Source organism: Glandiceps talaboti, chromosome 20 (genome assembly GCF_964340395.1).
Source record: "Glandiceps talaboti chromosome 20, keGlaTala1.1, whole genome shotgun sequence".
Classification (NCBI taxonomy): Eukaryota; Metazoa; Hemichordata; class Enteropneusta; family Spengelidae; genus Glandiceps; species Glandiceps talaboti.
This window is the reverse complement of record NC_135568.1, coordinates 16,360,203-16,374,211: the sequence shown is the minus strand read 5'-3', so window position 1 is coordinate 16,374,211 and position 14,009 is coordinate 16,360,203. Positions and strand designations below refer to the sequence as shown.

Sequence of the window (14,009 nt, the reverse complement as noted above, 5' to 3'; positions counted from 1 at the left end):
AAATCCAATTATTGTTATGATAAATGGTTTTCATAAACTTTATTAAATGGTCCATAATGTTTCTTCACGTTTTCCAATAATCATTTCCATTGTATTCCCACGTTATTTTCTGCATTTTTGTAAAATCATATCACACTACTGTTAAGCATTAAGTGAATTCAGACATAATTCAAATACCTTTTATATTATACTGCAGTTTGTATTTTGAAGTCATAGTGTTGTGGGTCTAATTTTATATGGCAGGTGATTGGTCCATTCTTTGTTGCAATTACCCCGCCCACATTCAGTCATCCAATCATAGTAGATTTATAGTCTCATTGTATTATTGTCATATTTTATATGATAGGTGATTGGTCCATTCTTTGTTGAAGTGACTCCACCTAAATTCAGTGGTCAAATCAGAGTGGACTTAGAGTCTCACAATGACATTGATTATTTAGTTGGTACATGGCAGTCAGATGATTTCTATGATGATGAAGATGCTGAACCACTAACTAACTACCAGTATGCTGTCGGTAAGTCTTAACAAATATTTCTATCAAATTTTTGTAGTTTTTACATAAACTAAGATAAGTTGCGTATTATACCAGTATGTGCTCTTGAGCAACTCTCCTCTTATGGAACGGCATACAACTTAAACTACATTCAATATCAACTTTTGATCATTTTTAACAAGGACACAAAGACACATCTAGAGCTTTCTATCCTTCATATCAAATTATCTATTCCTGTTCACTGTGCCATTTTGGCGCTGAACAAATTTGAGTGATCAAGGAAATACTATCAAATTAGCTCACACTAATTTCCATACATTTATTCATAATTCTGAAGTGGATTTGATGATAAGTCTAGATAGATTTTAACTACCATACTTCACTGTTGTCCTATTGATTTGTGGAACCATGAACAATATATTCACCATGGTGTGAATTGCTAAATATTTACCGTATTTCACATGTTACTGAACCTGTCATTCATCTCTGTGTTTGTGTGTCATTCTGGAGGAGGCGGAAGGGGGGGGGGGGGGGGGGGGGAGTGGTCACCCATTGCATTCTGTGAAATTCTTATTTCACTAGAAGACCTAAGATCTTGATGATAGCTTATTTGATAGACTGACCCAAACAATGTATTTTGTTGTTACCCAGTTTTTACAAATGTTATCATTGATCTCATTTTGTACAGGTTCAAGTCCAGCTGAAGCTAACATACTAAGTTTTACCAATATCCAAGAAGATAACACTGTTTGTCAGAGTACCACACCACCAACATGTGTTGCCATACCAACAAGCCTTCTTGACTGGCATCTCCATGGCGATCATACCTATTACATATTCATCAGGGTTGAAAACACTGCTGGATTGTCCAGTATTGCCCAATCAGAACCTTACAGGCATATTGTTGAAGCGCCATCTAGAGGCGTGGTGTATGACATTCAACCACATGGAGAGGACATAGTATTTGGGGTATGTTCATTGAGTTAGCGAATGATTTCTGTTTTGTTTGAAAGAGAATCTGAATATTTTGTTTTACATAATCTGACATGTAGCCATTATAACAATATACTGTATGGCAATGTGATCTTCTTGACGGAATACTGCAACCCTAAATATTTTTGCCACATGAATATTTTGCGATTTCATAGTTTGGAAACTAGTTCTCAAAGACTAAATGTTTACAAATCAACTAAGTCTGGTGCACTGTTTATGTACGCTGTCCAAGATGCATTTAGTCGCTACGTATTTTTACATTAATTTTTGTTTTACAGCAAAATAAGCGAAAATAAGTCCTTTATCAAAATTTCCTGGCTGCCCCAAATTGCCATAGTTTTATCTCGTAAAAAGCACCACTTGATGGTTTGGTGTGTTGACTTGTATAATAACATCATCTTTTATCAGTTATGCAGTACGAGTACTACATTACACACACACACACACACACACACAAACATTTTTATACACTCATAATGGAAACGTCATCCTTAAAACCTAACAAGTTATTACTGTGTGTGTCGATCTATAAAATATTAATGTTATGATTTTACTTTATAGGAACCCATTGACATTGACTTTCAAACCTCCACATCCACACTACATGCCAGGTGGTCAGGGTTTCAACATGCATATTTAGATGTCCAGTACTATGTCAGTATTGGTACTTCACCAGGTGGTGATGATGTAGTGGCATTCACTACTGTAGATGGAGGTCAAAGTTCACATAGTTTTGATGGTCTACAACTTGAAGTATTCAAGGTAAAGTACTCTGTAGAATAATTTATGTGGACACTGGAAGAGATTATGGTTTGTAAATTGTAGTTATATGTAACATAATTAGAAAGTTGATGGGGAAGTTATTTTCACACAGCTGAAACATACATGGTTTGCATGCCTTTCTGTACATGACATTTTTTTATACAGATGTCTGCAACTACAAACTCAGAACAAATTATGATGATATGAGACACCACAAAGTTATTAAAATTAGCAAGTCCAATGTGTAAGGAATCAACATAAGACAGTTTCTACAGTGTTTATGCTAAGTGTGGTTAGCAAGTAAAATCTACCCTAGTTCACCAGTCATTTTACCAGGGTTCCCGCCAAAGTTATGGTAAATGGTATGAAAAGCTTTTGCCAATTTTACTGGATTTCCCTCCTCTGTTACCAGGGGTTCCCAGACCTAAATTAGCAAAACACAGTCTACTGCACAGTAAAACAGAAGCAATGCTTATCATCTCTTACTCTAGGTGTGATAAGGTGCAGGATCCTGCTGTGTATGTGGTGCTGGTAACTTGGGTTAAATTATGACATTTACTGTATTTAATGTGTCAAAGACATCACATCCCATAATATCAATCCTGTTTCTGCTGTATATTCTTTGATACGATGTTACCAATAGTTGCTCTAGTTCACGTAGAATTTCATGCAATTACTATAATCACACATATCAAACTAAACAGTCAGTGTGAATTCATATGCCATTTGTTCCTTCATTCTGTAATATTAGAAATACTATGTGACTGTGAGGGCAGTCAATGAAGCTGGTAGTGTAACTGTCAGTTCTGATGGTGTGGTTGTGTTAGCTGATAATGATGTCTTGACAACAGCTTATGTATATGATGGTTTAGGATGTACAGACACAGGTAGGTGTTTTCCACTCTGGACTGCTTTTTGACTTAAGTTGTATTGAACATTGAACAAAACTTAGCAAAAGGGATTACAAGCAGTGATTCCATGATACACTCTCCACATCAGTTTCTTTTTTTCAGTCCACGAAACATTTTCTTCGGTATCGTTTCAACTAACACATTTTAAATTTAAAAAAGATTATCACAGAAATCTTTCAAAGCAACTGCATAACTAAACAGTCAGTCACTCCAAATCAGATTTGTTTAAATATATGCTTTTAATTAGTATTCTTTCCATTGCAACTTTATCTACATGTTAGTGCACATATGAAGCTAAAGAGTTCATATTTTGTTTTGTTTAGTTGGCAGTTTGCCAAGTGAACAGGAAAGTCTAGGTGACAGTGATCACCATAGTAACGATGGACGCCATGTTTGTCAGCTGGACATTGACTACCAAGTATCTACATCAAGTGTAGCAGCTCATTGGATTATTTCAGATGATATACAACCATATATAACACATGTACTGTGGAGTTTACAAAGACAAGAACATATTAATAGGTGAGAACTCATCAAATAAGGGATTGTACATCTTGTTGTAGATCTCGCGAAATATACAAATATGCCTAGCAACAACGGTTGTCAAACATGTGATCGTGCATGATCAAGCTTTTATCTTGGCCATGGGCAATGATGTTTTAGCAATAGTGCCTCTAAGCGTTACTTTCAGCTTGACCTCGCTCATGTTGTTGCTATGGATACAATGGCTCACACGGGATCTCGCGAGATCTGCCGTGAGACGAAAAAACGTCTTATTATTGCACAGAAGACCACTTAGATTTTAAGACTAAATTTATTATGCAGCCTTGCAACTATAAGCTGCTAACATTTATAAAAGTTCAAACTGACTGCTTACTCTCTGTAACTTTTGAAATCTTTCTGCGATACATACATTGCAGTTGATAGCATATCGGTACATTGCCTCACCTTTAATAATTGTTTTACCTATCTTTGTTAATTTATTATATAAGTAAATTATCAGTTTTGCGTTTAAATTGAAAAAATACTAGTTAGCGAGATATCTGAATATAACAGTAACTTGTGTACAAATCTGTTCATAAATGTGTGTGGTCTAACATTAAGATGTCTTTCTTTAGTTCATTCACTGTATGGGATTTCATTGAAGACTTCAGTGATATTGGAATGGCTGATACAACTCTGACATCCGTACATCTACAAGCTGGGGAACAATATCGCTCCACTGTAAAGTTCTGTCACCCAGCTGGTTGCTTTCAGCCTGTATCTAGTGATGGTTTCACAGTACACCCCAATCCACCATTGTCTGATGGAATATCAACAATTAGTTATTTCAAGTGAGTACACTTTTAACATTTTGTAGAAACAGACACATACTTAGATATATTCTGGTAATAAAGGGAAAGTGAAAAAATGTACAGTTAAAGTAGATGTTTGACTGTGTTCACCATGTTTTGTGTGTCATATACTATTATATCAGATAGTACAGTAGATGTAACTTGTTATACTCTGTTTCACTTTCCTTATATATATTGGTGTTAATATTGTGTTTTCACCCACTGAGTCTCTGTTTTGCCTCAGTCTGATAAAGTTGAAAACACCTGACATTTTGGGAATAACCCATCCAAGAGCTAAGTCCTCACACTACTGAATGTGTTGAATAGATACAACTGCCGACATCAAAGCATTGACGAATAGAACCTGTTACAAACAATGAAAGTAAAAAAATGAATTGGATAATAATGTATTGAAAGTACAGAGACTTGTATTACATTCAATCATTTGATAACAACAAATTTATGGCCTCTTCACATTTCATGTTCACAAACAAATTATAAGTTCCCCTGGTATTTCATATACACATAAAGAGGCCATAAAACTGTTCTTATCAAATCATGGTGTGTAATACAAGTCTCTGCTGTTCCAACATGCTGTGCCAAGTGTTATTAATCCAATTCAGTTGTTTACTTTCCCGTTAGTAACAAGTTCCATTCATCAATGCTTCAATGTCGGCAGTTGTAATATAAATTGAATGGAATATCGAAGACAACCCAATATAACACACTCTGTCTATTTAGAGTCACTTCCAGAATTGAACACAACCACTAAATGTCTATGTGTACAGCTCATATGTACTGTATGTATTGTCAATTTTTAGTGGTTCAAAGGAAATAGAATTTTCGTGGAATGCCTTTACTGACGATGTACCAGTCAGTTATGATGATGATGACACAGATAGTATGGACTACTATGAATGGACACTGACAGTAAAAACATCAGATAATCACCATGGTAATGCACTGATTCCATGGCAACGCATAGACAGTCCCTCCATTCTTGATAACCAGGTAGGTCCATGTTAAATATTTTCTTGGTATAAATCACATACATTCAATGATAATTTTAAAAAGCCATTGATATGCAGATGTATATTCAGTTGCAATATACCTTTCAACATAGTTTGCCAACTTCTTGGTGGATTCTTCAAGTTTGGAAGAAATCATGTAAATGTGATGTAATGTTAAATTCCAGAAGATTCCACACAATTGTCATGTGGCACAAGTTTGTCAAGGTTTTCACTTTGTAGTGCAAATGTAAAGCATAGGTCATTATAAATAATTATTTTGATAGATAATACAACATGATGGTTGTATAAAGTATCACTGATATAATTTTGATGTCCACAAGAAGGGTGTCAAATTTTCAGTATATTGTGGTACAAACTTTTATTATTGAAATTACTCTAAATGATGTAAGTTTCACAAAGTGACAATCAAATGATGCAAAAATTTTTTTTTTTAAGGTTTTGTTGAGTGTTAAACACTATTTCATGACATGACTGTAAAAAGATAAAGTTGACGTTATTTGATGTTAATCCTATTTTTTGTTATTCTCCTTCCCTAGTTGACTTCCATAGTCACTTTAGACCAGGAGTTAGAGTTTACGTCATGCATACAAGTTGGTTTACGTGGTTACAACAAAGCTGGTCTGTTTACAACTGTGTATGAAGACATCTATGATTGCACACAGTATAACCCAGTACTTATTATACCAAATATTGTCATTGATAGCGTTGGTAGCTATAGCAACGACGATACTGATGTAAGGTAAGTGTATATCTGTAACTGCACTTTTTATACCAAATGTTGTCATTGATAGTGTTGGTAGCTTTAGCAACGGCAATGCAGATGCGAGGTAAGTGTATCTATAACTGTACACTTATACCACATATTGTCATTGACAGTGTCGGTAGCTATAGCAACAATAGGCAATTACATAATGTCCAAATATGGTATATTTGTTTTATCAGGATGCATTTATACACTGTTTTTGCTATTTTTATTATTTTTTGTATAATTATTTTATTTATAAACAGCAATGCATCCATAAAATTGTTTTTCATGTACTGAGGGTAATTGCAAATGTGATTGTTTATGTCATTCTAACAGCTAAGGGTTTACTCATTTGCATAAACAACTTTCAGTTCATGATTTCTCATTGAGTTAAGATGGCATAAAGATATCTTCAGATTCAAACCCACAACAGCTGTAATCTCTAGACTATGCATTTTATTGTAATATAAATAAACTAATTTCTGATCTAACTATTGTTTTCAGTGATGTAAAGTTAGAACTGAATGCCAAATGGACAACCCCAGATGCTGAGTACACACCCGGGAAACATAAATTATCAGCAGTATGGCCAACTTTGAGATACGATACATATAAATGGAAATTAGTATCTGATGATAGTATACAACGTTGGGGTTATTGGAAACAACATAATAATGTATTAGAATATGAAGACTATGATTGTAACTCTCCGCAAGTTATGGCATGTGGACAGACTGAGGTAAGGGATATTTTATTGTAGACTTTTGTTAGATAATTCAATGACATTCCTAATGTACGATATGAAGCCACCAGTACCTTGGATAATAATTTATCATCTTAAGTTTTAGATTTGATAATAATTTACGATTCTGTGTTATCTATTATCATAATGATATTTCATTTCTCTTCTGTCTCTGATAATGCTCTCTTATCAGTTGTCTCTGAAAACAACTTACTAATTCACCAGTTGTCTGGCTGATAAATTCTTTCTTATCTATGAGAACAACCTTCAAATTCTTTTTTTGTCTTATCAAAAAGTTATAAATCTCTTATTATCACCGATAATAATCCACCAATTACCTGTTTTCTTCAATGATAACCCACAAATTCAGTTATTTCTGAAAGCAATCTAACAATTAACAATCTGTCATACAATGCAGTGAAATAATATAACTGGGCCAATGAAACACTGGGTTCTGTTATTATTACATGTGTTTATCCAAAACAGTAAATTTCTCATAAAAAAGACATTGTGATCACATGCTTCTGTAAAATGATCACACCCTCATTTGCATGTCATGAGTATGTAGGTATGCAATCATGTTTTAGGTAGTGCACTGCAGTGCAAATACCACTGTCTAGCGTGCAAGCATACCAGTGTAAGCAATGTCTGGTACATATGAAACTTAGTTGTTGAAGTCTTGATAACATGCAGTGATACAATAACCTCCAACTGATTCTCTATTTACTACATACATTTATTGATTTCAGGACAATTATGTTAATATTGATAATTTACAACTCGTCCATGGCCAACGCTACTACATTTGCATTTATTCCAATGTGACCAGAAAAGTGTATGAACATACTGAACAACTTCTACCAGAATTGTCCAGTTGTTCTGACGGTATAACTGTGGATCACACACCTCCTATAGCTGGCCAAGTCTGGATTGGCTGGAACAAACAGTACTATCAGGTATGTTAATAATATCAGACACTGATATTTCATATTAAGATTATATATTGTGTGTGCCCAACCTGTAATCTATTCAGTCTGATGTCAGAGGCCCAGGAGGGCCTAACTGTCAGAATGTAATTCTGTAACTATGTAATTCTGTAACTATGTAACTATGTAGTTATGTGACTATGTAATTATGTAACTATGTATGTGACTTTGCAATTCATTAATAACAGCTACTTGGGACAGCATGACAACTTTGGACTGTCACAGCACACAACAACCCTTTCAGTTGCAATTCTAAATGGACTAAATGGATTGTAACAACTGTTCCAGTTGAATACTGTGGATACCTTTTGAACATGCATCAAAATATTACTTCCAAAACCGTATAAAGTCAGCTTGCACAACTTTAATGTAACCAAAATTGTGTGTTTATTGACAGACGTCCAAGTCAGAATTGACAGTACATTGGGAGTCATTTATTGATGTCGAAGATGATGGAGTCACTACTCACCATTCTGGTATCAAATACTATGAATATGCAATAGGTAAGGTATACACACTTGATATATATGGATTGCAACGGATGATAATTCTTAGTCTTTCTTCTTCTAGGTGTTGTTCAACACACATTTTGTATTTAGTCTAATGCAATGTATTTTTATAATAACAGCATTAGCTTAGCTGCAGCAAGAGCCAATACACTTTTATTTGAAGATACTTACTGTTCTTTCCATAGGCCCAGGAATTTGTTTATATGTTACATAGCAACTGATGTAAATATTTAGCACGTATTATATTCATCAAGTTTGACTGAGACTTCCAATCTCCAAACTTTATTGCTGGTCATATCATTATGGCCATTCACTGTAACAGTTATAATTCTTACCACTATTTGGTAGAAATAATGGCCATTCACTATTAACATTGCTATGACCATTTGATATACTGTCATAAACATTCATTATTGTTTTAATCAGTCAGTATATCATTATGGCCATGTGCTATTATATCGTTTATTAGATTGTCATTCAATATATCGTTATGGCTGTGTGCTATTATATTGTTTATTAGATTGTCATTCAATATATCATTATGGCCATAGCCATTGGATAGATTGCCATAGGCATTCACTATAGTGTTATTATCATTTACTATCACAATGATTACAACTGTATTTATTTGTTGTATGTTACAGGTACTTCACCCAATGGTGTGGATGTCCAGGATTATGTAAACGTTGGAATCACAAACCGTGCTGTAGCCCATGGTCTAAATTTACAAGATGGCATTACGTACTTTATTACAGTCAAAGGTATTTCAGATATTGATATCAGATCTATTAGTATTTACCATTTAATACTATACCTTTTGATCACTGAGCACGGTGTGTCGCTCTGTAGGGATGGCTATCTCTGAATGTGTGAGTGAGTGAGTGAGTGATCGAGTGAGTGAGTGAGTGAGCAGAATGCAAGGTAAAAACTACATGGGGAATTGTAACATTTGGTAAATTTTAGAATGTGGATGAAATAATCCACTCTCATAAAGATACCAATCCATAACTTCAACTTCAACTTCTTGTAATTGCCTATGTTTAAATTAACTGTAATTTTTTACTCTTAATATACACATAGTAACTGGTATATTTCAAAGATTTTCACAACTGTAGACATGGTATTAACTTTCATTGTTTTATTTGCAGCTACTGATAATGTAGGTTTTACAACGGAAGCTGTATCTGCTGGCGTTACCATAGATACTACACCTCCAATGAAGTCAGACATCAAAATTGATGTTGGTGGGAATTTCCATCTATCCACAAAATCCATCAGTGCTGAATGGCAAGGATTGTTCACAGACTTAGAGAGTGGTAAGTGGTATTGATAGTGGTATTTGTAGGTGTACATGTAGAGTGGTGAGTGGTACCCATAACTTGATAAAATAATGGTTATTGGTACCCTTGATGTGATAGAATTAGAGGTTAGTGGTACCCTTAACTTGATACATTGAGTGGTAAGTGGTACCCCTAACTTGATAGGATTAGAGTGTGGTAAGTGGCACCCTTAACTTGATAGATTGGGTGGTAAGTGGTACCCTTAACGTGATCTGAGTACAGTACATGGCAAGTGGTACCCTTAACTTGATAGGCTTAGAGAGTAAAAGACTACTAGAGTGCCAGGCACCCCTAACTTCATACTTGGTTCTGAGTATTGATATTAATTATTTAATTTAGAAATGTTATATTATAAACAGAACTATTTATTGACAGTGTATTTGTTGTTGTTATTTATCTTACTCTACCCTCTGACGGTATAGTTGAAATAATGATGTTCTATGAATGTTATTATAGGCATATCTCACTATGAATGGGCTGTTGGTTCAAAGCCTGGTTTTGCAGATGTGATGTCATTCACAGCCACCAACTCAGAAGAAGCTGTGTCTGATCCAAGTACAGATCTTGGTCTCATTGAGGGCCATTTCTATTTTGTGACAGTGAAGGTAAGTACGTCATTCAACTCAGAATAAGAAATATTGTCTTGTTATTTCCCTTTGATAAATAATTCAAATATTTGTTTTTGTAACCAGTTAGTCAACTTTCATTCAAAGCTAGACTAGATTCAAAACACTTGACATAAAATAGAGAATTAGTGCCCCAGTTTGACATGACCTAGATGTCAATTTGACCAAGGACTGTATCCTGATAAATACAGATTCTTATATTATTAATTATTAATTAAATATTATTCATTTCAAGTGAAATGTTTCATATGGTGAAATCAAACACTTTAGAGTCACTTCAATCATAGAATGTATGAAGAACTTTATAACAGTTCTGAGAAATGAAACAATTTTAATAATAATTATTATGAAATGATTTTACTATGATTTTGATTCTTTGCAAATAATATTACTCTAAAGACTGGTAATTTAGGCTTTGGTGTACTAAGATAGACACAAACTAAAATAATTGTCACTCCGTATTGATACAACAGTGATAAGCTATTGAATGGACATTGGTGTAACTATAGTCTCAGTAGGTTGGCTCTCTGTAAGCTAGTTCCATAAACTTGCAGTGTACTGTTTTAGTACTTCCAATGTTTACACTATCTTGATCACAGTGTGATTAAAATAGCATAACGGAGCAACCACCATCACCAACTTGTGTAATCTACCATATTGAAGAACAATAGATTTAGTTTGTGTCTATCTCAGTAAACAGAAGCTTCAATTACCAGAATCACGTTTCTTACTGGTCTATTTTCATTTTCTCAATGTAGGCATACAATGGTGCTGGTTTATCAACACTGGCATCATCCTGGGCTACTATTGTAGATAGCTCACCACCAATACCAGGCTATGTCTATGATGGCAAACCATCAAATGACTATGTTGACCTAGACTATCAGGTAGATATGCATTAATTGTACAACCTTTAGGAATCTCAATCTTGATTTTATAGGAAATGTATATTTTGCATATCGGCATATTGTGACTGATGGGAGAGATTACAGGACTGGTGTATAACAGACATAAATTATATCTACTCTCATCACCTCTGTTTGATTTGTGTGTTGAAAGATTACAAAAAGCATTGAACAGACTTTCTGGTGTCATTAGTTCTAAAATGTAAATGGAATGTTTCACTATCAAAAGTTTTGAATCAATAGTTAATATGCCTCAAGTTTCATTCTTGATGACAGGAATGTTATTGGACTCTTGATCTAAACTTGTCGTTTATAAGACTTATAACTCAGTTAGATGGAATATTAACATTATAACATTACATTTGGTTTAAATAAAAAAAAAAACATGATTACTTTCTTTATTTGTATATATAGAGTGATGCATCTAGTTTAAGTGCTAGATGGGAAGGTTTTCATGATCCCCATACAGATATTATCAGTTATACATACAGTATTGGGACATGTAGTGGATGTGATGATACCATGGAAACACTAAATGTTGGCCTTCATACAGGTAGGTGTGATTGTAAACCTGAAAATACTGCATGTTAAAACAGATACATGGTACAGATACATGTTGAATATCAAGATTTATTTCACAGGAAATCTAAAATACATTTAACATAGAGGTATATTGTGACTTAAGGGAGAGATTAACGATGTATAACACTTTAACAGACAGTTAGCTACTTTCACCACCTGTGTTTGACCTGGGCAGGATGTTCACATCTGGGTTTTCCTGGAGGTAAAGAACTGTCATTCAGTCCCACTTCAGTAAACCAGTCCTACAGCACGATTGACATTTTTGAAAATGGAAGGAAGTCTGGAAATGTTTGCACTATTGACATGACATTAAATCCTCACATTTACTAGAAACTAATCACTAATTTTTTTTTTTTTTTTTTTTTTTTTTTTGGGGGGGGGGGGTTCATGAAAATAACTAACAGATTTTGTACATTCTGTTTAGAAATAACACGTTCTGATATCAAGCTACAACCAGGTGTAGTATATTATTGGACGGTGACTTGCTGTAATGCTGCTGATCTGTGTACAACTGTGACATCTGATGGTATTATGGTAGATAACTCACCACCAGTAGCTGGATTAGTATATGATGGAGTTGGTGATGTAGACATCCAATACCAATCATCTAGGTAAAGATTAACTGTTTATCAATTGAAATATACATGTACTAAAGTATGCTGTAATACTTTGTAAGTTTGCCCAGATTCTACAAAGGTCTAGTGTTTCTTAGTACAGATTTTTCTCCAACATATAGAATATGTTGATCTTTCCAAATTTCCTTGAAGTTCCTATCAATTGATTGTTTGCATATTAAGGACATCATTTACATTGATATCAACATATTTAACTGAATTTAAATATTCATTACATAATTTGCATATACATTATTTCTTGTAGAACTGTGCACGAATGGATATCAGTTCATATGATTTCAAAAGTCAGTTTGCATAAAAATTATTTGATAAAAAACTTATTTTACAAAATATACATAATTATTCATTTTTTTATTTTGCTAGAACTGTAATTGATGCACACTAGTATGATTTCTAAAAATAAATTTTCCATATTGATATCATAATTAACATATTTAGTACCTAATTTGCATATTCATTGCTAGAACTGTAATTGGTGCACACTGCATGGTATGGTTTCGAAAAATTAATTTTGTATATTGATATAATTTACATATTTAGTACATAATTTGTATATTCAATCATTTCTACTAAAACTATGTGGCGCACACTGGTATGATTTCTAAATATGTTTGTTGGATATTGATAGCATAATTTACATATTTAGTACATAATTTGCATATTCATCATTTCTAGAACTATAATTGGTGCACACTGGTATGATTTCTGAATATGTTTGTTGGATATTGATAACATAATTTACATATTTAGTACATAATTTGCATATTCATCAATTCTAGAACTATAATTGGTGCACACTGGTATGATTTCCATGACCCACACTCCTCATTATCATATTATGAATGGAGAGCAGGAACAACATCTGGTGGTGATGACATTGTACAATCTACTAAAGTACATCTTACACAGAAAGTTTTCATATCACAGTTATCCCAACCTCTAGCACTTGATACACCAGTCTATATCACTGTCAGAGCCTATAACAAAGCTGGTAAGTGTTGGATTCATTTCTGATCAATAATTAAAGCTGTCATTTAGACAAATAGAATGTCAACATGATTCAATGTCAATAGTGTACACATATATCCAGACCATCGTTCAGCCAAGGAAAATATTGGTGACCTATTAAAAGAGGCCACACTTATAGCAACAGCCAAATGATCACATTTATTCGCTAGATAACAATAGATAGGCAACTGCATAATCATACCCGCATGCATCAGCATGTGGGTAAATATTTTTAAAACTTAACAGTTGTGTTACAATGCCATTGGTGCTTTTTTGATAATGTCCCCCAAAAAATTATGATAACCCAGAAAAATGAAAGTCTCGGGACACTATGTCCCACTCTTTCAAAACGCTGACTGCAACACTGTAGTGGTATTTGCAGAGTAGTGCAATACCAAAAACATTA

The 14,009-nt window shown here is 33.9% G+C and overlaps 1 protein-coding gene across 3 annotated transcripts in view; it reads left to right on the top strand.

The window, feature by feature from the left end:
• Positions 1-14,009, top strand: part of LOC144450798 (uncharacterized) — a 63,214-nt gene that overhangs the window by 31,700 nt on the left and 17,505 nt on the right. For all 3 annotated transcript variants that reach the window (XM_078141523.1, XM_078141524.1, XM_078141525.1), the window contains 18 exons: positions 347-515; positions 1,183-1,463; positions 2,049-2,249; positions 3,001-3,136; positions 3,484-3,682; positions 4,279-4,494; positions 5,316-5,505; positions 6,062-6,264; positions 6,775-7,009; positions 7,762-7,968; positions 8,396-8,501; positions 9,152-9,268; positions 9,656-9,823; positions 10,304-10,452; positions 11,232-11,360; positions 11,793-11,931; positions 12,385-12,571; positions 13,375-13,586. In XM_078141523.1, coding sequence (XP_077997649.1) covers positions 347-515; positions 1,183-1,463; positions 2,049-2,249; positions 3,001-3,136; positions 3,484-3,682; positions 4,279-4,494; positions 5,316-5,505; positions 6,062-6,264; positions 6,775-7,009; positions 7,762-7,968; positions 8,396-8,501; positions 9,152-9,268; positions 9,656-9,823; positions 10,304-10,452; positions 11,232-11,360; positions 11,793-11,931; positions 12,385-12,571; positions 13,375-13,586 — 3,244 coding nt within the window. The remainder of the gene's footprint in view (positions 1-346; positions 516-1,182; positions 1,464-2,048; positions 2,250-3,000; positions 3,137-3,483; positions 3,683-4,278; positions 4,495-5,315; positions 5,506-6,061; positions 6,265-6,774; positions 7,010-7,761; positions 7,969-8,395; positions 8,502-9,151; positions 9,269-9,655; positions 9,824-10,303; positions 10,453-11,231; positions 11,361-11,792; positions 11,932-12,384; positions 12,572-13,374; positions 13,587-14,009) is intronic.